Source organism: Sus scrofa, chromosome 1, assembly GCF_054392235.1.
Source record: "Sus scrofa isolate SSC_HxYL_T2T_F1_AM1 chromosome 1, Sscrofa_HxYL_maternal_Yorkshire_Landrace_v2.0, whole genome shotgun sequence".
Lineage (NCBI taxonomy): Eukaryota > Metazoa > Chordata > Mammalia > Artiodactyla > Suidae > Sus > Sus scrofa.
The window spans coordinates 9,246,057-9,270,444 of NC_139383.1; the positions used below are offsets into that span (position 1 = coordinate 9,246,057).

At 45.4% G+C, this 24,388-nt stretch overlaps 1 protein-coding gene across 3 annotated transcripts in view; it reads right to left on the reverse strand.

Moving 5' to 3' along the window:
• The window catches only part of SNX9 (sorting nexin 9), a 111,154-nt gene extending 87,283 nt beyond the window's left edge, over positions 1 to 23,871 (reverse strand). For 2 of the 3 annotated variants that reach the window (XM_003353171.5, XM_085022955.1), the window contains exon 1: positions 22,712 to 22,932. In XM_003353171.5, coding sequence (XP_003353219.1) covers positions 22,712 to 22,723 — 12 coding nt within the window. In that variant the 5' untranslated portion in view covers positions 22,724 to 22,932. Of the gene's footprint in view, positions 1 to 22,711; positions 22,933 to 23,484; positions 23,631 to 23,779 lie in introns of those variants that run through there. The other variant, XM_085022972.1, reaches the window with a different exon arrangement.
• Between the last annotated feature and the right edge of the window lie 517 nt (positions 23,872 to 24,388).

Sequence of the window (24,388 nt, forward strand, 5' to 3'; positions counted from 1 at the left end):
CCCAGGCTGGGAGCTGAATCTGAGCTGTTGCCGTCAGCAATGCCACAGCCACAGCAAATGCCAGATCCAAGCAGCATCTGTGACCTACACCACAGCTCACGGTAATGCCGGATTCTTAACCCGCTGAACGAGGCCAGGAATTGAACCCCCAACCTCATGGTTCCTAGTTGGATTCATTTCCACTGCACCCCAATGGGAACTCCCCCAAATTTTTGAAAATAGTATGAAATAATATTATTCGGTTTACTTGGCCAAGGTTAACCGAAAGGCCATATAATTGCAAACTCTAGTTTAGTATAGTCTAGTACAACGAAATGTCATAGTAAAGAAATCAGAAGTCAGGGAAATTAGGGCGATATGTCACAGAGTCAAAAAGGATTATGAATTCTGAGAATCATGACCTAATAAATAGCAGTCTTTGGTGTTTGGTAATTTTGATATTTCATTAATTCAAACTAACTTCTACTTTCATTAGTTCAAACTTTTCTGGCTTTAGAATATCTGTAAAATGGAGACATAGTTTTAAAAAGAGTTCAGGGAGTTCCCGTCGTGGCACAGTGGTTAACGAATCCGACTAGGAACCATGAGGTTGCGGGTTCGGTCCCTGCCCTTGCTCAGTGGGTTAACGATCCGGCGTTGCCGTGAGCTGTGGTGTAGGTTGCAGACGCGGCTCGGATCCCACGTTGCTGTGGCTCTGGCGTAGGCCGGTGGCTACAGCTCCGATTCGACCCCTAGCCTGGGAACCTCCATATGCTGCGTGGGATCGGCCCAAAGAAATAAGCAAAAAGACAAAAAAAAATAAATAAATAAAATAAAATAAAATAAAAAATAAAAAAATAAAAAGAGTTCAGGAGTTCCTGTTCTGGTGCAGCAGAAGCGAATCTGACGAGGAACCATGAGACTACAGATTCAATCCCTGGCCTCGGTCAGTGGGTTAAGGATCTGGCGTTGCTGTGAGCTGTGGTGTAGGTCGAAGATATGGCTCAGATCTGGTGTTGCTGTGTCTGTGGTATAGGCTGGCAGCTACAGCTCCAATTAGACCCCTAGCCTGGGAACCTCCATATGCTGCAGGTGTGGCCCTAGAAAGACAAAAAAAAAAAAAAAAAAAAAAAAAAAAAAAAAAAAAAAGTTGAAGGAAAACAAAATGAATTGTTGACAGGAATGTAAAATGAGGCAGCCACTGTGCAAAACAGTTTGACAGTTCCTCAAAAGTTAAACATAGAATCACCATAATTTACCAGCAATTTCACAACTAGGCATATACCCAAAAGAACTGAAAGCAGGTTCTCAAACAGATATTTGTACATCAATGTTCAGAGCAGCATTATTCACAACAGCCAAAAGGTGGAAGCAGGCCAAGTTTCCATCAGCCGATGAAAAGATAAACAATGGAACACTAGATAGCCATAAACAGGAATGCAAGTCTGATAAATGCTAAGACACGGATGATTTCAGAAAACATGCTACGTGAAAGACGCCAGATAGAAAAGGTCAGATATATAAGGTACCTAGCCCAGGACAAACTCATAGAGACAGAAAACAGAACAGATCCAACCATGGGCTGGGAGAGGCAACGCCAAGTTACTGTTTAATAACAGTATCGTTTCTGTTTGGCATGATGAAAAGAATTCTAAAAATACAGATGACGGTTAGAGGGACCCTGTGCATGTATTTAATGTCAAAGAATGGTGCATCTAAAAATGGTTAAAATGGTAAAGTCATGTTATGGATACTTGAACATAATTTTTAAAGTTCATATGAATAAACAGTACAATTGGGAAAAAAACCCACTGGTACACTAATTACACTTTCTTCCTTCTATGGAATTGGCCTTCTGTGGCTGACCGTGGGCTCACATTCCCAGCTGCCAGCAGCTAGCAATGAGGGTTGAAAAGGCAAAGAAACAAAGATACGGTCTCAGAAGTAGTCTGCCAGAAGCCTCAAACAAAAGTAAAAACTCTACACACAGACGCCAAGCATATAAAGCAGATGTGAGGAGCTTACCACTGAAAAACGACTTTCAAATTTTTGCTTAAGGGCACTTTGGGGGTTTACCTGTAAGCACAGGACCTTGGCTCTAACTTCAAAAAACCAAACAAAACAAAAATAAAGAAAGGAGAGGCGCCAGGAGGAAACCCTCAGCAAACTACAAAGACAACCCCGCCTCGCCAGCTACCCTGGGCTGCTGGCAGCCACCTCCTTTCTCAAGACTCCGTGACTTTCAACTGCTCTGCTCCCGCCTTCCCATGAGCACTTGACCACTCCTGTCTAGCGCCTCTTTAAGAAGAAAAAACGCCGATCTCAACACCAACTATTCCTTTGACCAATGCCACCCTTAGCATCTCCAAGAAACTTAAATTTTAAGAAATTTAAATTCCAAGGAAGCCAGGCAGGCAGGCAGACAGGCTGTCCATGGAGTTCTCTGGTGGCCTAGCAGTTAAGGATTTGGCATTGTCACTGCTGTGGTTCCAGTTCAATCCTTGGCCCGGGAACTTCTGTATGCCAAGGGTGCCGCCAAAAAGTTAAAGTAAAATAAAAAAAAAAGAAGAAAAGCTGTCCACATTCACTGTGTCTCCTTCACAGGCTGCTCATTCTCGGCCCCCACCCCCCCAGCAGTTGAGCTCTGCACTGTCACACCTCTGCCAAGGCCACCAGCGACCCTCCTGCAGGGCAAGCCAGTGGACTCACGGGCCCTGGCTCACTGCACCTCCCGAGAGCAGGCGGCACCGCCCTCCGTTTCTCCTGGAAACACGCAACACTCTCCCCCTCGCTCTGCCACGCTTTCCATCTCTCCTTTCTCGGGCTTCTTTTTGGAGACAGGCAAGGCCGCCCTACATCCGGTCATGTTCCCCAGGGTCACGTGCCTTCCTAACCGACACTGGATGACACTCACCCTGACAGCGTCCACCTGCCATCTCTGATGACTCCTAGATCTGCTCCAACTGCTTTCTTCGTCGGACCAAATCCTAGTCATCTTTCAGGGGGATCCCTCAATCCGCTTAGATTTCCCATGTGGGAAACATTCTTCGACCTTGGAAACTGCCACCGCCTGCCTCTGGGTCAACACTGTCCCTCCCATCACTGTCTTGGCACGGTGTTAGCTTTGCTTGTGTACCTGTGGCGTATTCTCTGCTAAACGCTACGTTCCTTCTCTAGCTTGTTCAGCACAGTACCTGACACAGCAATCACTCACATGCACACTAAGTGAATTATTAATCATTTACCCATAGCACGGTATCTCCTATCGAATAGGTGTTCAAGCGAATGAAGTCATTGCCATTTCTGAGTAAATTTAATCTTGCTATTTCAGTTTTGAAATTACAGAAAGTACAGTTTCCTTGAGATGAAAAAACTTCATTTAGTCTAGGTTTACTATCCCAGATAAAGAACCAAAAACCATTTAACAGGCAACCATAAACCTCAAGTTTATAAAGTGAACTCTATTCTGCAAAATGCCAGCACTTATCCCGAATTTTTTTTTTTTTTTTTTTTTTTTTTTTTTAAAGGGCTGCTCCTGCGGCATTTGGAAATTCCCAGGCTAGGGGTCAAACTGGAGCTGCAGCTGCCAGCATGCACCACAGCCACGCCAGATCCGCATCTACAACCTACACCACAGCTCACAGCAATGTGGGATCCTCCACCCACTGAGAGAGGCCGGGGATTAAGCCTGCTTCCTCATGGGTACTGGATAGGCTCTTAACCTGCTGAGCCACACAGACACTCCCCTGATCATTTCTTAATTATGTTTTTCCTAAATCTCCACCTTGACTTTGGGGAAGACCTTTCCCCTAGTATCCTAGCTTCTTCTGCTCAGAGCAACCAGAGGCAATGGTTAAAGTCTGCACTCTCCCCAGATGCTATGCGGTTGCTAAATTGATAACCGGGAGCCCAAACCCAAGCTGGGTGGCAGGTGTGCATTCGTTTTGTCAACAAACACATAACAGGCAGTTCCTGGCACGAGGCTCTCCTCTAGGTGGGCGCAGTGGTGGAAAGCATAAAAGTGCCGAACTGCCCTCAGAAGCGTTTCTTTCAGGAAGAGGGGACACTCAACACACAAGGTACTTGCAGGCGGTGGCGGGCAGGCGCTGTCAAAAGCTTGTCAGGTGATGTGATAGAGCTGGCGGAGGCTGCGCTACAGGAGGCGCTCGGCTTGGAAGGTCACTTGCAGGAGCTGTCATGAGACCTATGAACGAGGGCGCCAGCTTGTGCAGGACGGGCTGGGGAGAAGGAAGGCCGGGTGCAGCAGAGGAGCAGCCGGTGCAGAGGCTCAGAGGAAGGGCTGTGCAAAGCTAAGCGCGAAAGTACCATTGGGGGTCAAATAATGCTAAAGCACATTTACCAGGACAGGTTTAAAAATTCACCCTTTGTTTTTTGCAGGGCTTCTCTGCTGTGTCTATGTACATGAACCTTCAGGAGAAATAAGGGATATTTTTTACATAACACGTGAATAAAATATGCTGGAAAAGACTTCCAGGAATCAGCACTACTAAAACCAGAACGGAAGCGGTGCAGTGCATTGCGCAGTCATCCCGCCTCCTTCTTGGGCCCGCAGTAGAAAGGACCAGTCCAGTAAACAGCACAGTCTGAACACAGCCTCAGTCCCTCTCAGCAGCGCCTCTCTAGCAGCACCTGCTTGCCATCTCAGGCTTGAAAGTGCAATAATCCAAATGGATCAAATTAAAAACATTTTTTTTAAATTAGAAAACTAGTGAAGAATATATGCTTCATTGTCCTTCTTTTATAAAGATGACACATTTTCCTGGTTTGAAAAAGATTACCTTGAAAGTCTAATTCCCGAAGTCTTTTCTTAATAATTGAGAATCTCCACCATAACCATGTATTGGTGGATGCTTATTTTCTAGGCCTCATCTTTTTCACACCTGAAAAATGACAGGATGACCTGCAAGTCCTTTGGGGTCTATCTCAAGAATTTAAGTTAAATATCTTACATTAATCTATTTAAAGGACACCACTAAAGTGAAATGTACAGGTCTTTAAAATTAATGTTTCTCCTTAAAGTCATCTGCATAAATACACATACGACTGGGTTACATGAGGAAAATGGATGTCGGCTTTAAAGTGACACTTGGACGAAGGCCAGTTCTCTGAGCTATGATTTATTTTTATCAGTGGTTCCTCTTCAGGGCAATTTCTCTCCTAGACTCATACAGCTAATAGCAAACTCACCACAGCACGCCAGCTGGTTTTCACTGCATCACAAGTGTAAAGGTACACAGCAAAGGAAGACTGCCAAAGCGAATGAATCAGTGAAGTAAAATACAATTTGAAGAACTGACTGAATGTTCATTACACCAAAAACGGAAGAATCCTAGTCAAATACAGAGATTTAAACTCAAGAGCAACTGAGAGACAGGAAACATTTAGAATGAGGAGCCGTTATATGCAAAGACAGAGAAGCCAGAAAAGCTCCCTGGTGCGTCCTCACCAGGCGCCTTCTACGATGCACGTAATGACCAGGTTTTTGCTCGCATCCTCTCTTCCCTTTCTAGTTAGTTCTTCCTGCAAAACTAAAAAGCACTACAAGAGAAAGCCATCAGATGAGAAAGGGTGAGTGGGACGAAGCCTCTCTAGGCAGGAGGCACTTCACAGAGGTCCCTGGTTTCCCTTCTCCCTTTTTTTTAAAAACTGGAGTAGAGCTGATTTACAGTGTTGTGTCAATTTCTGCCACGCAGCATAATGACCCAGGCAAACATGTGTATACACTCTTTTTCTCATCCTATCTTCCATCATGTTCTACCCCAAGAGGCTGGACATAGTTCCCTGTGCTGTACAGCAGGACCGGTTCTTAATTTTCAGAACAATTCTCAATAGTGGTATTACTCAGTTTTGCAGGAGAAACAGCAGCTCACGCCAATTACATAGATCAAGTAACCCGTCTTGAGACAGATGCCCAACAAGTGGAAGAAGTGGAGTTTTAACCCCATTCTTGGCCCTTTACCGTCTGTGATATCAGTGCCCTGGAGCAGGTGGTATCCTGCCTCTACACTGATCTGGGCATAATCTTTCCCGTGAGCCAGTCAAGCCCCCTCACTGCTGACAAAGGCTCTGTGGATAAAACAGGCATCACATCACGTAGCAAAAATCCTAAAGACTCCCGGTACACTGGGATCAAGTTCAGATGCACTGTCCCTGGCGTTTACAAGCCTCCATAATCTAACTCCATAATCTAATCCTAAAAATCCAGCCGCATCTCCCACTGTGGCGCAGTTCCAACCGCACACACATCCCCGCTCTCCTCTGACCCGGGAGCACGTCACGGGAATCAGCACGGCAGAGGGCTCACAACTTCCACGCTCTCCTCCTCCCTCTTCCCTGGGTGGTTAAAACCCGCCATTCTGCTCAGGTTTTCATCCTTCCCTCTTGTGAGTCAGGTAAGGTGACCCCACGTCCAGCTTGAGGGACTCAGCCGTGGTGCAATCAGCATTTGGGCGGGGGCGGGGGGGGGGAAATAATTCTTTCCGCTGAGGCTCTCCTGCAAGTCACAGAAGTTTCACATCCCTGCAAGCGCAGGACAAGACAGGCTGTGGCGTAATTACAGATGAGGAGCCACAGCTGGAGTGAGTAATCCGCTTATGGTCACGGGGCCAGAAAGCAGCAAAGCGGGGCCTGCATGCAACCCAGGCCTGTCCCTCTCAGGACGCCCAGAAGGCTCCCAGCTCTGAGTCCAAAAATCAGCTACTGAACACCCGCTACTGATCATTCCACGGGGATGTGAAAGCACGAGAGGAAGAGCCCCTGCCCTCGGAGGCTGGGGAGGGGGAAGCGCACCGGTGACAAGAGAGGGCGGTGTGAGAAAGAGGCTGCCTGCCAGCAGGACAGAACACAGAGGGCGGGGAAGGAGGGTCGCCAGGAGGGCACGAACCAGAGAAAGCCAGCGAGAGGGTCTTCTGAGCCTTCGTGATCCGGCTGGTACCTTTCATTTTGCCATTGAATATGGTCTTTAGAGTTGTTTTTAAAACACTGAAACCACGAGCATCTCAAGAACAGAAGCTATGCTTGTCTTTCTTTTACATGCTCTACGGTAAATAAACCTCGTCACTTCAGCTGCAGATGATACTAGGCACTGATCACAGGCTAAATTCAAACACCAAGGGAGACCTGTCCCATCACCACCAGCAGAACACCTTTTTTCAAAGGGATTAAGTTTTCTCTTACGTCTAGAGCAGAAGGAAAGACAATGCAGAAACTCTAACTATCAAGTTCCCATGCTTGTGAGATCCTCTCAATTTAAAAAGCTGATACCATTTTCTTTTCTAAAATAGAAAAATTATATATCATTTAGTAAACTATGTTTTGTTACTTTTTGGGTAACTGTCTAAAATCCACTTTGACTGAAAATGTTAAGAAAGCACTTCGGGTAATTGTTGAAATCCTGATACGGCACTGGGATGCTGATTTATTGAAAGCAGCTGATCAAGTTAAAACAGGAAGGAACAGGAGTTCCCATCGTGGTGCAGCGGAAATGAATCTGACTAGGAACCATGAGGTTGCGGGTTCAATCCCTGGCCTTGCTCAGTGGGTGAGGGATCCGGCATTACCATGAACTGTGGTCTAGGTTGCAGAAATGGCTTGGATCTGGCATTGCTGTGGCTGTGGTACAGGCCAGCAGCTGCAGCTCTGATTCAACCCCTAGCCTGGGAACTTCCATATGCAGCAGGTGAGGCCCTAAAAAGCAAAAAGACCAAAAAAAAAAAAAAAAAAAAAAAAAAAACCCCAAACAAAAAACCAGCAAGGAACAAATCCTAAATCTATCACCCACCATCAATTCTCCTTAAAGCCTGATGAGTCCACGAGAACAATACTCTAACTAAGCAAACCCAGGTCACCAGCTACACACACATCTCAACCATCTGATTCATTAATGGGAATGTACCGTGCGGCCTGTATACCACGGGACCAACTTAGAGACTCACTGCCACGCTCTGTGCTCGCTATGAGACATGGGGCACCCTGAAGGCGCTCTGGCATTTGGCAGGCTACTCCCCAGTGCAGACGGGAAGTTCTGATCCCACCAGCTGAAGCTGTACTTACTGCTATAGCTGAGCAACTGAATTAGCACGTAAGCGCGTGCGTGGAAACAAGTGTGGAAAAAAGAGTAATTACTTCTAAGAAAACTAAGTTGAGTGGTTTGAGGAGCCTTGATAAAGTATAAGTTGCTAAAAAGCTTACTGTCAAAATAAGTGTTGCTGTGACAACAGTTAAGACAAATAGGAAATAATTTTTAAAAAATCTAAGATATTGCATTCACAATACTTTGATATTGTTTGTAAATTCTTTAAGCTCTTTAAAAGAAATTAAAAGTGGAAACCACAGGCAATGCATTATATCATACAAGAAGAGTCACTCAGAACTACAATCAGAGGTAGAGACAAAGAGAGGACCGTGGCTTTCTATCAAAGGATTGGTAACTACCTGGATATTTATAAATGTTAAGTTCAAGTAAGACGGTCACTATTTCCTTTTCAATCTTCATTCTCATCAACTTCTGGACCAAGGACAGGAACCACCTGAGGCTGAAGGTCAGCCACGCCTTTCTCAACTCTGATAAGTGCACTTATAACCCCGTTCTTCTCAGCTCTAGTTCTAAGCATCCTCCCACGGCCTGCACCAACCAAACTGCACAGAAAGGCTTCTGAAGGCCCTTGTCTGTTGGGGATTTTGCTACGTGTGGAGTTGAGAAGAGGAAAGCAACACACACACGTATCCTAAAGCCTCTGGGTACTGTTAGCTGCAGTCACACTACTGAGAGCAAAATTCATTTTAAGTTAACACAGGCAGGTTCACACAAATGCCAATTAGTAATACTTTTAAACACCATCACCTAAGCATCTAGCTAAACTAGACGACACTGTCCTTACATTGGTGTACATAAGCCACATAAATACAGCAAGCTAGTAATTTACGAAGAGTTTACACTGCCTATCAGACTGCATGTTTCCAGATATTAAGGCTTTATTCTTAATTTTTAAGTATGATAACAGAAATTGTTCCGTGTTGTTTAAAAAGCTTTTTATGAGGTGTATACTGAGATAATTATAAAATGTCTGGAATTTGCTTCAAAATAATGAAGGAAAATGGAAGAGGAAGGTTAGAGGAAACTGGCTGAGGTTGGTGATTGGTATCTAATGGGTTCACTGTCTTCTGCCTGTTTGCAATCTTTATAAATAAAGTTAACATAAAAAATATTGATTTACTCAAATTGTTTAGATAACATCTTAAAAACTGTTTAGATAGTATCTTTAAAACGTTGACATGGAGTTTTTAAGCAGACATAATATTAATATATTTCATACCAAAATAAACAAACCAAAAGACCACTTGATGGAAGCAGGAAAAGAAGAGAGATTCACTGAATCTCCAAATCCTGAGCCCAGATGACGCTGTGTCTTCCGAGCCCATGAGAACATGCTGACCCGACTCACAGGTTCCACTTACTTTCTCACACTACTGTTCTCAAAACTGCTGAGGCTTCAGGACGTTTACCTAAGAAAGTGCTTTGGTGAGCAGTGATTCCAATTAGAAAAGGAAACTAGTCGGCTATAACTGGTTATGAATATTTCTGTATCTGCTTAAAACTCACCAGTCTGGAGCTATTTTACTGTCTGGGTAAACACCAGTCAACAGGATGGTGACAGCCAAACTATCCTACAGCCCAAAGGGGCAAATGATCTGACAGGTGTACATATTCCCTTTCAGTTTACCCAGGAGACATGATCCAGATGTTTCCATCAGACAGAATATAAAATTCAGTACATTCGAAATGCTTGCAACTTCACTTAAAAATTATTTTCAAATGACTGGATTGGGATAGCCCACGAGTACGGATGTAAAAGGATAATCTGCTGATCCTTTTGTGCCCTGATTGGCTTAAGGAGGACACAGGCTTTCCCTAGTATGGCTTTAATTAGATAAAAGCAATTAAGGCTCAAGAAGGGATAAAATAAGACCTGAGTCTAATATGCAAGTGAACAGGGCATTAACTCCCTGCAGTTAGCTTTGGCCAATAAAGGCAAGCTCCACTCCTAAGGAAAAGAAAAGAGTCAGGTATTCTAGGTCTGCTGAAACCCCTCCAGTGGTTTCACAGCTCACTGAGAAGAAATGCCAAAGCCCTCACATCACGCATCGCCTCCCACTCTCACTCTGACCTGGGGCGGAGGGGGCTGCACAGACTTCCAGGCACCATCCTGCCTGAGGGCAACGGTCCTGAAGCCTTAGAGGTGCAACTGCGAACCTTCCATGAGCCCAAAGGATGCCCTGGCCACCCCATCCCACGTGGGGACACCCACCAGCAGTGCCCACTGTGTCCACTGTCCCAGGAGAGGCTATGGCGTGGCCAGAGAACTTGGGGAGCTGGCAGCATGAGAAATACCGCGAGGGAGAGACAGAGTAAGGCCTCCACTTCCCGCCCCGCCTGCACTCCCCAAACCTGGACAAGAGGACCTGGGCTGGGGGAAGAGACAGCGGGGAAGCGCAGAGCCCCGTCCCGAGGCAATGGTGAGACCAGGCGGCGGAGAGAGTCTCACCCGGTGCCAGGGCCCCGGGAAGCAGCTCACTGCTGCATCGGGGCAGAAAGGGGCTGGGTTCTGCGGGGCTTTGTGTCCCCCAGCAGCCGGACAACAGCATGGCCTTCCCGTTCCCTCAGGTGCAGCCGGGGGTGGGGGTGGGGGGAGGAACACGTACCCTGAGGGGTGCGGCCTACAGCAGAGGAGTCTGTACCCATTCCCCACCTTCAAGTCAGACGCACCGTGGCCAAGAGGAGGAGGCCTCGAGCTCACAGGTTGGCACTGATTTCCCCAGGAGGCTGCCAATGTCATCTGCTGTCATTACAGAAAGAGTTGGTTTTTTCCCCCTCCCCAGCCTGTGCAGTGGAACTTACACTTAAAGAGTTCACATCATGACCTGTATTTTACAGATGAGGAAACTGAAGCATGAAGTGACGTTCCAAAGTAATACGGCAGAATTTGATGGGATTTGAACCCAGACTCCCAATCACTACGCTATTCCACCACTACTGCATTCAATACATACATTCCATAATCCCGGAGAACTGACTTCAGTCACGGAGAACTGATTTCATTCATTCCATAATCACGGAGAACTGACTTCATTCATTCACTGGATCTCTAGCAGAAGAGATGACAAAATTTCTCTTCCAAATATGCAGTTCAAGGAAAATCAAACAGAAATAAGGGAAATGGGCTTTTCTGTAATAGCTAACCTGATTCGTAGGGGAATGCCAACGTCAAAATCCATTTATTACATACATATGTCACCCACAAACACAAGTAAATACATAAAAGTCAAATTCACTGAGAAATATTTAATGCCAAAGAGGTACTACAAAGTCATTAGCATTTCCAAATGTATCCAGATTTTATTACTAACATAAATCTACATACATTTTTAAAACAGTGTTGCAAATGTGAAGAAGGTACAGTCGGGAACAATGTCTGCTCTTTCAGATTTAAGGATCCTCTGAAAACTCACCAGCTGGGAATCTTTAATCCAGAATAAACTCTGGGTGTTGTAAACCAGGCACACGAAACACTCCAAATATTTTAACAACTGCTAACGTGTAACTCGAAAGGACCAGATCCGTTTTAACCATCCCAAGACACCCTGTCCAAGGCGCCAGGGGGTTGAGAAGGAGCTGAGCCACAGAAACAGTTTATCTGCTGGGCACGCCTTGCTTACTGGTTTCCAACTGGCTTAGCGTTTCGTCCCAGATAACATTTTAGATCGCAACCAGGCCTCCTGGAAACGTATGCCTTCTCTGAACGGTACTTTCTGTCCTGCAGGGGCAGTCAGTCGCTCTAATAAAGAACTGTTACAAAGACCGCCAAGGTCTCAATGCATCCTCGCTAATTCCTTCATCTCAAGCAGAGAGATCACCTACACTGTGACTGCGGAACGTCAGGGGAATTAACCAGTTTTTCTCTTTCCGTAAAATTTCCAAACTGTGCCCTCTACTGACATAAACTCTTTTTTACTCTTAAGTTTCCAGTGACAGTGACTGCAGGAAAATAGACAAAGAGGCTCACTTCTGACGCCAGATTCTGTGCCATGGCTGGACACTGTGTGTACATCTACCATAGCAACCAGAATGCTTAACTCAAGAGGTTAAAGCGTGTTCCTCCCATCAGACGATAAATTCTTTGAAAGTAGGAAAACATGCACTCCCTGTTCACTTAGAGTATTTAGAAGTCCTGGAGAGAGACTGTTGCACGAAAAAAACCAAACGAACATGCTTTTGATTTCTGGTGGCACACTTAACATCTCCCGTTAATATCCCTTGATATTTATGTCTAATAATATTCGAATGTTAACCACAGATGGTGAAAAGCAAAGGTGTTCCTTCCATAACCAATAGCTACGCTGTTTATGGCACAGGAAAAAGACCGTGAGCGGTTTAAATGCCAACAGGATTTCATAATATTTTCCTCCACTATTCTTGCACAGACACTTGCTAATTCTTATTGGTAGTGCACAGGCAAGTTACAGGAACTTAATCACAGGCTGTTGTCTAAAGCACACCCTCGCCTCCATACATTTGAGTCCTAAATCAACTTAATTTTCCAAAGCTAGGTTTTTCGTCTTTAGGGACTATACTTACTCTTTTCTCTGGCTTTAAAACGTTTGTTATTTTGCTTCTTGAGGTGTCTAAGTGGGCAAACTGTAAAGCTGAATTTGGTGAAGTTTAAATTAATCAAAATTAAGTCCAGGTGCACATCACCGGAAGTAAGTTTTTTTTAAAAAATGGATTTACACAGATACAGATTATCTACAAATAATAAAAAAAGGATTCTTTTAAATAGCAATCCTTGCTTGTGAATTAAAAACTCTTCTCATTATACAACCACTTTGGGAATATATAATACAAAGCAAATAAATCTGGACTGGTTACTGTGAACTATAATGACATTCAAAATTGTATGTCACATTGTTCTCTGGTTAACCAAAAAGCAACAGCAAAGTCATAACCAGCCACAGTCACCTCACCACCACACTAATCAGAGACCCTAACAGAGTAAAATCATTTTGCACATAACGCAAATAACCAATCAACACAACACTGAAAAATTACCAGAAACCACAAATACCTTCCGAATTAGAAACTCAGAAATCACAGAACAATTTGCACTTAACAAGCTCTCCAGGTGAGACTGTGGCACAGCCGGGGCACCACAGCTCCACCATTAATGCCTAAACTCAGGAAACATGATCGCCACCCATGAAATGTTTATGCACTTTAGTCAGAGTCCAATTTCGCCCTTGGATGGATGCTTGTCACCATTGCCATAGTCTTTACAGCAGAGATTCTTGACGAGTCACAGAAGACGGGGAGCTGGGGAAAACATCCAGCACTTGCGTTTTAGGGAACAGTCACCTATCGCTTTTATAACACAAACCACAAGAAGAGAGCATGGAGTGTTTTTACTTATCAAAAAGGGGAATGGGTTTTTAAATGTTATAGTAGGAAAGACTAGAATGAGAAGTAGCTTCAAATGTCAGAATTTAAAAAAACCACCTCCATGTTTTTGGGTACCACCTTGGCTCTGAAGGACTGGGACGACCCATCTAATATAATTGCAGATCTCAGCAGTCTAAAGCCTAGTGATTTTCTAGGATTTTCTGGTTATAAGAAATGGAATATATTTATTGGTAATGGCAATCACGAGACAAAGTAAGCCTGACACAACAACCAAAGGCTGTAAAATCTTAAATTCAACTCTTGACTCTGAAATCTGAAGTTTCATCACGGAAGTGATGAAACTACTGCTGACTGCAAAGGATTCCTCTGAGCTCCGGAGGAAAAGGGTGTGGAGAGGTAGGTAAATAGAAATGTATTTTAAAAGAGCAGTTTTTAAGAACTTCATGTTCAGTGCTGGTTGTTCGGTAAGTTTTTAGTTATTTTTAAGAGTTTTTTAAAAAAACATACTTTTCCTCCTTTAGAAAGGAAAATATGGTGCTTAAGGAAGTAAAATAAATTTTAAGTTCTATTTATAATACTGAATGCATTAGCATTTTTCTACTGAGGTGCTAACTTACTATGTATAAGCATTAATTAAAATTTTTTTTCATCTTAGCATACATAACTCAAAACAAATTAACAGAAGGTGGATACATTTGGGAGCCTGCTTTAGAGGCCTGGTTAATCGACAGTAAGTTTTTAAGTTAAAAAACATTAATTTGTTTTCTCCCTTATTACAAAAGCAATGAATACTCATTACTTAAAAGCTGGAGAATACAAAATAGGCTAAAAGATGAGAAGTTCCTAAGTGTGAGATAGACAATTATTATTAACACACATATTTACACGTTTTAGCCCTCTTCTGTGCATTTGCATTCGAAATACACTTAAACTGGAATTTAACTCATACATTATAAATAGTTCATTAATTTTTGAAGGTCTACTCTCTTAGAGGAGGATCCAAACCTTAGTCTTACCTCCAGTGTGAGAAAGACACCTAAGAGCCAATGAAATGTCTGCTGACCTGACAATCTGGGATCCCCTAAGACAGAGTCTAGACTTGCAGTCTGTCGGGACTGTACCAAGTATTTTTTTTAAATGACGGATGTGATAAACTAAGAGTTAAAACTTCATTCAATAAGTTAAAGAAAAAAATGGATATTTCAGGACTCCGTTCCTTGGAAAGCCCTGCTGGCTTGAGAAGCTGTGGCAGGAGCACCCCGGTGCCCTGCAGAAAGCCTGCCCTCTCCTAGGCCAGCACAGGCTTTTCAGATTGACACCCTAGTGTGGAGCGGAGGGCTGGGCCCTGGGCTCTGCCGAAGCTCAGACAGAGCCGTCGGTGGACGAGGATGGGCAACAGTTCCCAGAACAAACTGGTGCATTTTTTGCTTCATTAACTGATGTCCAAAGTTACATGTCTCTCTGACTTAATGAACAAACACAAATAGGTGACTTTTGAATCCTGCCTCTGCAGGTAATACGACTTACTATATGACTCCATTTTCAGATACTAAAAATAGCTTAGAAAAATTGAGTCACACTGAAGAGCATCCTCAAGCACTGTACCTACGATGCCAAAACAAACCGGTACAGTAGGACACGGACAGCACACTGTAAACCAGCTATGACGGAAAAAATAAAAATCATTTAAAAAAAAAAGATGGGCTAAATCTACCACATGCTTTTGATAGTCAAAGGGGTGAAAAGAGATGAAAAATACCAACTGGAAACTGGAAATGCCCACAGTGTGTTATTTTGATGGCTGAGGGTTTCGTGTCAACTAAAATGCTTAACCATTTTGCTTTTCTGCTTTTTCCCCTCCAAAGAGCAGATTAACTCCTTGTGTGCAGACAGCCCCTTCCTTCACTTTATCAGCTGTTATGAAAATGCCCTGACATGGACTCTGTTCTGGCACACGAGGGGCAAGCGGATACCCTGAGCCACCACTGGACTGAAACACTGAAGTGCTGAATAAAATATTACGAGCAAAAGACAGCCACACACACAAACACCTTTTAAAACACAGCGCCGAGTCAGCACAAAAGGAGGGCGGAAGTGGGAGCAGAAAGCCCAGGAAGAAAAGGTGCTGAGAGGGGATTGCACCCTGGGCGGCTGGCGGCCCCTCTGAGTCTTTGCTTCACAGGCTGTGCTGGGGAGGCGGGAGGTGAGAACAGAGTCCCGCCCTAAGCTCAAAGCTGAGACCCCAAAAGGACCCCAACAGAAGGGAAAAGACCCTACTGTGCAAAAGGGAACAGCAGGGAAACTTGTCATCACCGACCCAGGGGAAGGAAGAAGGGTGGTTTCCCCCGAGATCAGAGGTCCATTTTCAGGCCCCAGAGTGGCTGGAAAATCCTTCAGCCAGGAATTAAGGTCGCAGTGACCCCAAGGATGTGGTGTCCCCGGGAGATGGGCATAAGACAGACAAATTCTCTCTGGAAGAATGTAAATTCAACTTAGTTATCAAAACCCTTAGATAAAATACCAAGGAAAATGAGCAACTCACAGAAAACCACAAAACACACAGGAAAACAAGGCACCATGAGTGAGAATGAGCCCAGAAGCAGCTGAATTAGACCTCGGATATCAGCATTAATGGACACAAACTCTAAATGTTTAATATGCTTCTGAGAAGCATAAAAATATGAGCAATGAGAGATTATAAAGAATGATCAAGCTGAAGTAGAGCCAAATTAATTGAAACTTAAACGGATGGATAAAAGTGCAAATTAGGCCCAACTAAAGAAAGAATAATGAACTGAAGGTAGGAACCAAAGAAATTTTCTAGGATGCAGAATAAAAAAAAGCCACGACAGGTGGAGAATTAGAAAGTCAGACATCTGTTGGACCTCGTCATGCTAATTAAGGTTCCAGAACGAGAGACTGGGGAAGAGGCCACCTTCACGAATCACTGGAGTTTTCTACAGCTGCACTCCCGCCTATGCTAGCCAGTAGTCACGTGGGAACATTTACGCCAAAATTTAAAACCCAGTTCCCACATCACACTAACTACACTTTGAGTTCTTGTTAGCCACGTGTGGCAGGTGGCTACTATGGGGCTGCACAAATGTAGAATGTTTCTACCACCACAGAACATTCCAGTGAACTGCACTGTTCCAGAACTACCGAAACACCTACTGCCACATTCAAGCTGCCCAGTAAACCCCAGGCTACATAAGTAAAATCCACACGTGATGACACTAAGGTGAAACCGCAAAATACTAAAGACAAACACAAGGTCTTAAAATAGGCACAGGGAAGCGTCAAACTTATTAGCTGTGCTGTTTCCACCTGTATCCTTAATTTTTTTTTTTTTTTAAGGGCTGCATCTGTGCCATATGGAAGTTCCCAGGCTAGAGGTCCAATCGGAGCTGCAGCTGAGGCCTATGCCACAGCACGGCAATGGCAGATACCGAGCCACATCTGTCACCTACACCACAGCTTGCGGCAATGCTAGATCCTTAACCACTGAAGATCTGTGGCAACCACAGAGCAAGTCTGCTGGTGCCACTTTTCCAACAGCATCTGCTCACTTTGTGTCTCTGTCATATGTTGGTAATCCTCCCAAGATTACAAACTTTTAAATTATTACCACGTGTTATGGTGATCTGTGATCAGACTCTCTGATGTAAATAACTCAACATTTTTAGCAATAAAGTATTAATCGGGATGTATACATTGTTTTACAGATACAACAAATGCTATTACGTACGAAATAGACTACCATATAGTGTAAACATCACTTTTAAATGCACTTCGAAACCAAAAAAATCGTGTGATTTGCTTTATTGCAATCTTCACTTACTGCAGTGGTCTGGAACTGAACCCACGCCATCTCTGAGGTCTGCCTGTAAAGAATAAACCTCTAGGAGTTCCAGTCATGGCACAGCAGTAACAAACCTGACTAGTATCCATGAGGTTGGGTTCAATCCCAGCCTCACTCAGTGGGTTAGAGCCAGCGTTGCTGTGAGCTGTGGTGTAGGTTGCAGATGTGGCTTGGATCCTGAGTGGCGTGGTGTAGGCCGGCAGCTGCAGCTCTGATTTGACCCCTAGCCTGGGAACTTCCATATGCCACAGGTGTGACCCTAAAAAAAAAAAAAAGACAAAACAAACCTTCTAAAAGGTTGAGGTGATGGGGTGAGGGTGGATGGACGGATGGGGGATCCTCAGTCAATCTATAATACAGAAGCCAGAAATACAAACATATCAATCACATAAATAAAACAAAACGCTACAGCCACAAAGGCTGCCAGATGAAATGAAAGGTAAAATTCAGTTTCAGGCATTGAAAATATTTACCAAAAATGGAATTCCTGTGGTGGCTCAGTGGAGACAAACCCGACTAACATCCATGAGGATTAGGGTTCCATCCCTGACCTCGCTCAGTAGATTAAGGATCTAGCATTGCCGCAAGCTGTGGTGTAGGTCACAGATGTGGCATGGGATCTGCCATTGCTGTGACTGTGCTATAGGCCTCAGCTGCAGTTCCGATTCAACCTCTAGCCTGGCAACTTCCATATGCTGCAGGTGCAGCCCTAAAAAGTAAAAAAAAAAAAAAGAGAGAGAGAGAGAATTAAGGATACAGATGGGAACAGTGTAATTAATAAGTTTCTATGGACATACACTGAAAATACACATACAAACACTGGTCAGAGAATATATATATTCTTTTTAGACACAGGTGGAACACTCAAAAACTGACTATATGCTAGGCAGAAAGTCAGCCTCAACAAATTTTCAGATATGGTTACTAGTATCAATCAGATTCTCTGATCAGGGTGAAATTAAGTTTGAAATCATTAACAGGAGCTCCCGTCAAGGCACAGCAGAGACGAATCTGACTAGGAACCATGAGGTTGTTGGTTCGATCCCTGGCCTCATTCAATGGGTTAAGGATCTGGCGGTGCCATGAGCTGTGGTGTAGGTTGCACACTTGGCTGGGATCTGTTGTTGCTGTGGCTGTGTCATGGGCCATCAGCTGTAGCTCCGATTGGACCCCTAGCCTGGGAACCTCCATATACCACAGGTGTGGCCCTAAAAAAGCAAAAAAAAAAAAAAGAAATCATTAACAAAAAGATAAATAGTAAACCCTCTGCCTTCAGAAATACATTTCTAACAATTTGTGGGTTAAAGACAACTCTTTAAAGTCTCAGATGTATGATGTTTGTTCCAATTACCTAGAAACATAACAACAAATATCTCATGTAATCATTAGTAAAACTGAATTATCATATTTAAATAACATTGTTCAGGAGTTCCCGTCGTGGCTCAGTGGTTAACGAATCCGACTAGGAACCATGAGGTTGCAAGTTCAATCTCTGGCCTTGCTCAGTGGGTTAAGGATCCAGCGTTGCTGTGGCTGTGGCGTAGGTCTGCGGCTACAGCTCCGATTCGACCCCTAGCCTGGGAACCTCCACGGGCCCTGGGTGTGGCCCCAGAAAAAGACACAAAGATCAAAATAATGATAATAATAATAACAACAATAAATAAATAACACTGTTCATACCTAAGCTGTAGATGTGTATTTTCCATTGTGCAGGTATACCTTATAAATTTCTACTAGAAGGCACAATTAAAAGAAAAAAGCTTCCAGGTGGAGATAAATGCTTTTAACAGCCACTTATCTCACTGGAGAATCTTTTTGCTCTTTCAAACTGGAGAGGGAGGCATCAAGGCAAGAATATCCAACATTCATTCATGGAACAACAGTTTGTCAGACTCACAGAAGACAGAAAGATGAGCAAACGCACAGTCCCCGTCTCCTGGGGCTGAAGGCATCCTCAGTGAGACAGCCACTGGCCAGAGACACACGCATAAAACGGCGGCAGTTTGGACATGTGACGTGACCCTGGAACGGGGGTTCCGGAGATCAGAAAGCTTTTTGTAGAAAGTAATGCGCTGAGCTGAGCCATCATGTATAAAAGAGAGTACCTAGATGAAAAGGCCGGAGAACAGCATTCCAGAAGAGAGGAAAAGCATGTGCAAAGTTACAAAGTTTCTGGTGGGCAAAGTAAAACTATAATGAAATTTTCAGATGGCTGCTGTAAAAGCAGGACAGTAGAAAACCTGGCAAAATTGTGATGCTTTCTCAGTTATTCCTCCTTTGATAAGAAATTGGTTGGCCTTTCTACTGTCGTAGAATTTTTCTGAGACTCTACAAACACTGTCTAGATAGTCTCTGTATGAAGACACTTTTAACAACATTCCTCACTCGCTTAACTCAACCAGACAAGCACTATAACATTAATATGTAACTCTAGATATCGGGGCTGGAAAGAAAAGTTTAAAAAAAAGTATCCGAGCCTCCTGGAATCTGGTTCTAACGATTACTCGTAAAAGTGACTACATAAGCACAAAAGGATTCAAACTAGTTATCAAAGGTTAACTGTGACATGGAAATTACAGCTAAATTATAGGGCTATGGATTAACTTCCGTTAACTATTTCCTTCATGTCCCTTTTGCCCAGGTTAACAAAAAAATGTCTTCCCAAGACTTAATACAGCTTAACTTATTTCTAAATTCACTGTAAGACTGTGTCAAAATATAACCTGGCGTTTATAGAAATCAGGACTCTACACGCTCATATTAGCCTTTTGCTGTTATTTATAAAATGAAACAAGACTGGGAGTGAAAATGAATTCAGTATACAGTGATTAGAAACAATGAACACACAACTTCTTTAAAATGTGCAGCTACTGATTAATTTTCTCTGGCAGTGAAGAACTGCTCAATTCAAGCATTTCTTCCAAAAGATCATTTCTTTCTATTGTGAATATACCAGTGTAGTTTTTTAAAAAGAATGATAGTTCAAAGATAACTGCATCTTCAAGAGATCATGTAAGAACAATTCCTGAGAAAAGGGGATCTGAGGAAAACAGAAGCCATTCTCTAGTAAATTCAAACCCAACACTTTGAGTAAAGGGAAACCCAATACTACCTAAAATGTCCAGAAACTGTATTTATTCCTCATCACTTAATGCTGTGGCAGGAGCCTGAGTGCCACATGAATCTTCAATTTTTAAACAGATGTTATTACTTACTAAAAGTACGTTCTCTCTGACAAGTACCCACCCAATTAAAGAAAGGGAGGATAAAACCCCCAGCTACTCAGACGTTGGTAAGGGCAGGGATCCAGGAACGACAAGGTCAAACTTACTCCCTGGGAACAATTTAAAAAGGAGACTTTGGTTGGATCCAAGGGTCACCAGAAAGTAGGAAAAAACCAGAGAACTGAGGAAGAGCCCTATATAATAAGTGCTTCTCTGCTCTTCCATTTATTAAAAAACAAAACTGGAAGTGGTTTGTCACAACGTAAACATGGCAAGGAGGACCATGTGGAATAGTGATTACAATGGGGAAAGAACCCATAGCTCAGAATTACTGGAATTTGCCTTCAGAGGCGTGCAGATAATAAAGGAGGAAGTGGTTACACATGCTTCAAGGCTCATGCCGAGTGAGGATATATGCAACTCAAGTTGAGTACAAGTCACTCTAATTTTATGGAAAAACTAAGTTCAGGTGTCAAGTATCAAATAAAACTTTCATTCCATATACCAATACCAGCTGCTGAGTTCCACTTGTCTCTATAACTAGCCCCAGTAGATCAGGACGCAAAATAGCACAACACTGACCACCACTGAAAAGATACCGACAACAACAAACAGCTTTTAAAGTTGCGAGTTGAGTGTCTATAGGACCTGTAATTGGTCATTTCTGGGCTGTTTGGGAACAAACCTCAAAATCAAGTTCCCTTAGAAATCCTTGGCTTACCTCTTGTTTTTAAAAAGACCAAAGACAAAATGATACATGTTAAAAGGGCAGCAAAGTTCTATGGCATCTAATAACACCAAAGCAAAGCAATGCCAATAATCCATAAACCAGAAGGTAATTATTGCAGTAACAGCAACAGGTTCACTGGAGAAGAGTCTCCATTAAAAATAATAATAATAGTAATAAACACTGCACCTAGACAGACACAGAGCACAACATTTAACAGACTATCAATCTGATCCTTCAAAGGGATGTGACATTTATTATTAGTTTTCTAAGTTTTCTCTCTCTACCCAAAACAAAAACCCAACAACAAACTTCTAAGATTTCCACCAACCCAGGAGTAGCTTCCAGGTTTCAAACATAAATATGGAAGGGGGTGCTGATGTTTTAAAAGGGAACATTACAAAAACTATTTGCAAAAAGCAATCAGATAAAAAAGTCAACTCAAACCACATCACTGGCTCCAGACGGAGGGGACTCCCTACCTCTAGTCCTCATTCCGTGATCGTGGCTTTTTTTTTTTTTTTTTTTTTTTTTTAATTACGAGCCTGCATCAAACTCTAAAGAAAACGCCCCAGCCCAGGGAGCGGGGGAGGGTGGCTCCTGCAGACTCAGGTGACAAAAGGTGACCGCTAATCCCACCGACAATACCGTGAAATAAGCAGACCAGTCCTCCTGGCCAATTACCAAGCGCGAGTCAAAGTTCCACCACGTAATTCGGGCCTGGACCTTTATTCAAGCAAATACGTAACTGAAAGCAGAGTCATTTCCCTCTTTGTATTTTATTCATGCTGGAAATAACATTCAAACTGAAAAGGTAGCAAGACAAAAGGAAAACAAAAAACAAGAAAACCGAAGGCAGTGGAAGCGCGGGGCGTTCAAGTGGCGTTTTCCGTCCTCGGGAGCCTCCGGTCACCGGCCCGAACTCAAAATCCCCAGCGCGCTCGGGCCGGGGTCTCCGGGGGAATCGGCCCCCCGCCAGCGGCCCGCGACGCTGGGGTTCCCGCTCCGGCGGGCGGCGGGCGGCGGGGGCGACGCTCTCCCGCGGCGGCCGGACGCGCGGGGCGGCGGGGAGTGGACGCCGCTCTGGACGGAGTCGGGCCCCCGGGGGTCGGGCGGCGCTGGCGAGCCGGCGCGGGGGCTGCGGGAACTTCGCCTCCCTCCCGCCCGCCGCGGCCCCCGCTCAGGAGCAAACTTTGCAGACAGCGCGGCTCGCGTCCGGGGTCCCGCCCGGGGACCCTCCCGCGCGTCCAGCCGACCCGGAGCGCCCCAGCCCCGGCCGCCCGTCCGTCCCGCGCCACTCAGGCCCCTCAGGGACTGTTGGCTGGGCCCCGGCGCGCCCCCTCGGCCTCCCCGGCGGCCGCCGCCGCCCGCGCCCCCCGCGCCGACCCTGCCCGCGCCGCGGCGGGGCCGAGCGGCCGGCCGGGCCTGTGCCGCGCGCCCCTCACCTTGGTGGCCATGGCGGGCGGCTCCCCCGACCCGGGACGGCCGGCTCCTCTCCCGCGTCGCGGCTGGCGGCCCGAGGCGGCCCGGCGAGAGCGAAGGCGACGGCGGCTACGGCTGGGCCCCGGCGCGGCGGCGGCGGCGGCGGCGGCGGCTCCGCCTCGGCCCCGAGTCTCGGCGCAGGGCGACTCCTGCCGCCGCCCGTTCCTCCAGTTCCTGAAACTCCCCGGCTGCGCGGCCCCCGCCCCCGCCGGCCGAGCCTCCCATTTACCGCGGCGTGCGCGGCGCGGCCGGCGGAAGCGCGCCCGGTGCCCTCGGCCGGCCCGGCCTCCTCGCCCGCTTTCCGCCCCCGCCCGGAGCCTCCGCCCCGGGCCCCGCCGCCGCCGCCGCCGCCGGGCGCCCTTTGTTCCAGTGCTCGGGGCCGCGTCCCGAGTGGCGGCCGGGGCCCGGGGTCACCGCCCGTGGGGACCGAAGAGGGGAGTGGGGACACGCTCGGGGGCAGCGCCTGCCGGGGGAGCCGAGTCCCAACCGCCGCCCCCCACCCCCCGGCGGCCACCGCGGCTGAACTTTCGGGGCGAGATGCACCGGGTGCGGCCGGTGCTCTGCGTCCCCCGGCGGGGCACGAGTCCCCCGCGGGCTCTTTGTCCCCCGTCGGGACTGCGGCGGGCCCGTCGTGCTCCGGGCAGAGTGCACTGAGTGTGCAGTAAACAGCCAGCACGGCGCCGAGCAATGGCTTCCCGGCCCTTCAAGGAGGATCTGCCTCCAGCCTGGAGTTTACCGCGGGCTGTAATCTCGGCTGGAGCTTCTGGGCCCCGACGCTTGAGAATTTCGTTCCGAGGCATCCCCTTAACCTCCTTCTGGCCTCTTGATAAATGTAGAAGCTTCTCAGGGCCTCAGAGGTTTGGGGGAGACCCCACAGGTTTCCTGAAAGGGAAAAAATGGGAGTCTAAGAATTTCCATTTTCCTGTCAAAAGCTTTTTCTTCAGGGTTGGATGCAGGGCTGCATTAACGAATGAATGACTTAGGCAGCAGGATTTTCCCTCTAGTGTAAAAGAGAGGACTGGAAAACATACCTTGATGGAGAGAGTAGCGTTGTCCTTCTTGATTTTTATCAGGAATATATATATCCTGGTCCTTCAGAGAACCAGGAATGCCTAAGAAATCCTCATCTGCGGGGTTGAAGCTCAATTTAGGCTGGGAAAGTGATATTTAGAGTCAGAGTCAAATTGTGTCCTCTCAAAAATATTCTGTTTGACTTCCAGAGATTTCACTGGTTACATTCAACGGAAGGGTTTAAAACGGATATGGTACTACAGCTTTCTGTGAATTTTTGTGTTTGCTGAGCTCATGGCTATAGCCATACTCATAATATTCATAAATAGTTGACTTTCTAGGTGAAAGTAAAGTTACAAACCAGCATTCACTGACAGCCTGCTTGCTATGCGGTAGACTTTTATATGCCTTAATCTCACTTAATCCTTATAAGAAAACTTGGAGAAAGTGGTTATTGGCCGCTATTTGCAGACACGAAGAAATCAAGTCTCACTTAAATAACTTGGTTGATTTGGTAATGCCTACCAAAATTAGAAATGACCATAGCCTTGGACCTAGCAGCTCTACTTCTAGGAATTTATCCTATCAGACTTGTTCCAGTGAGCAAAAATGTTCAGTAAAGCATTGTT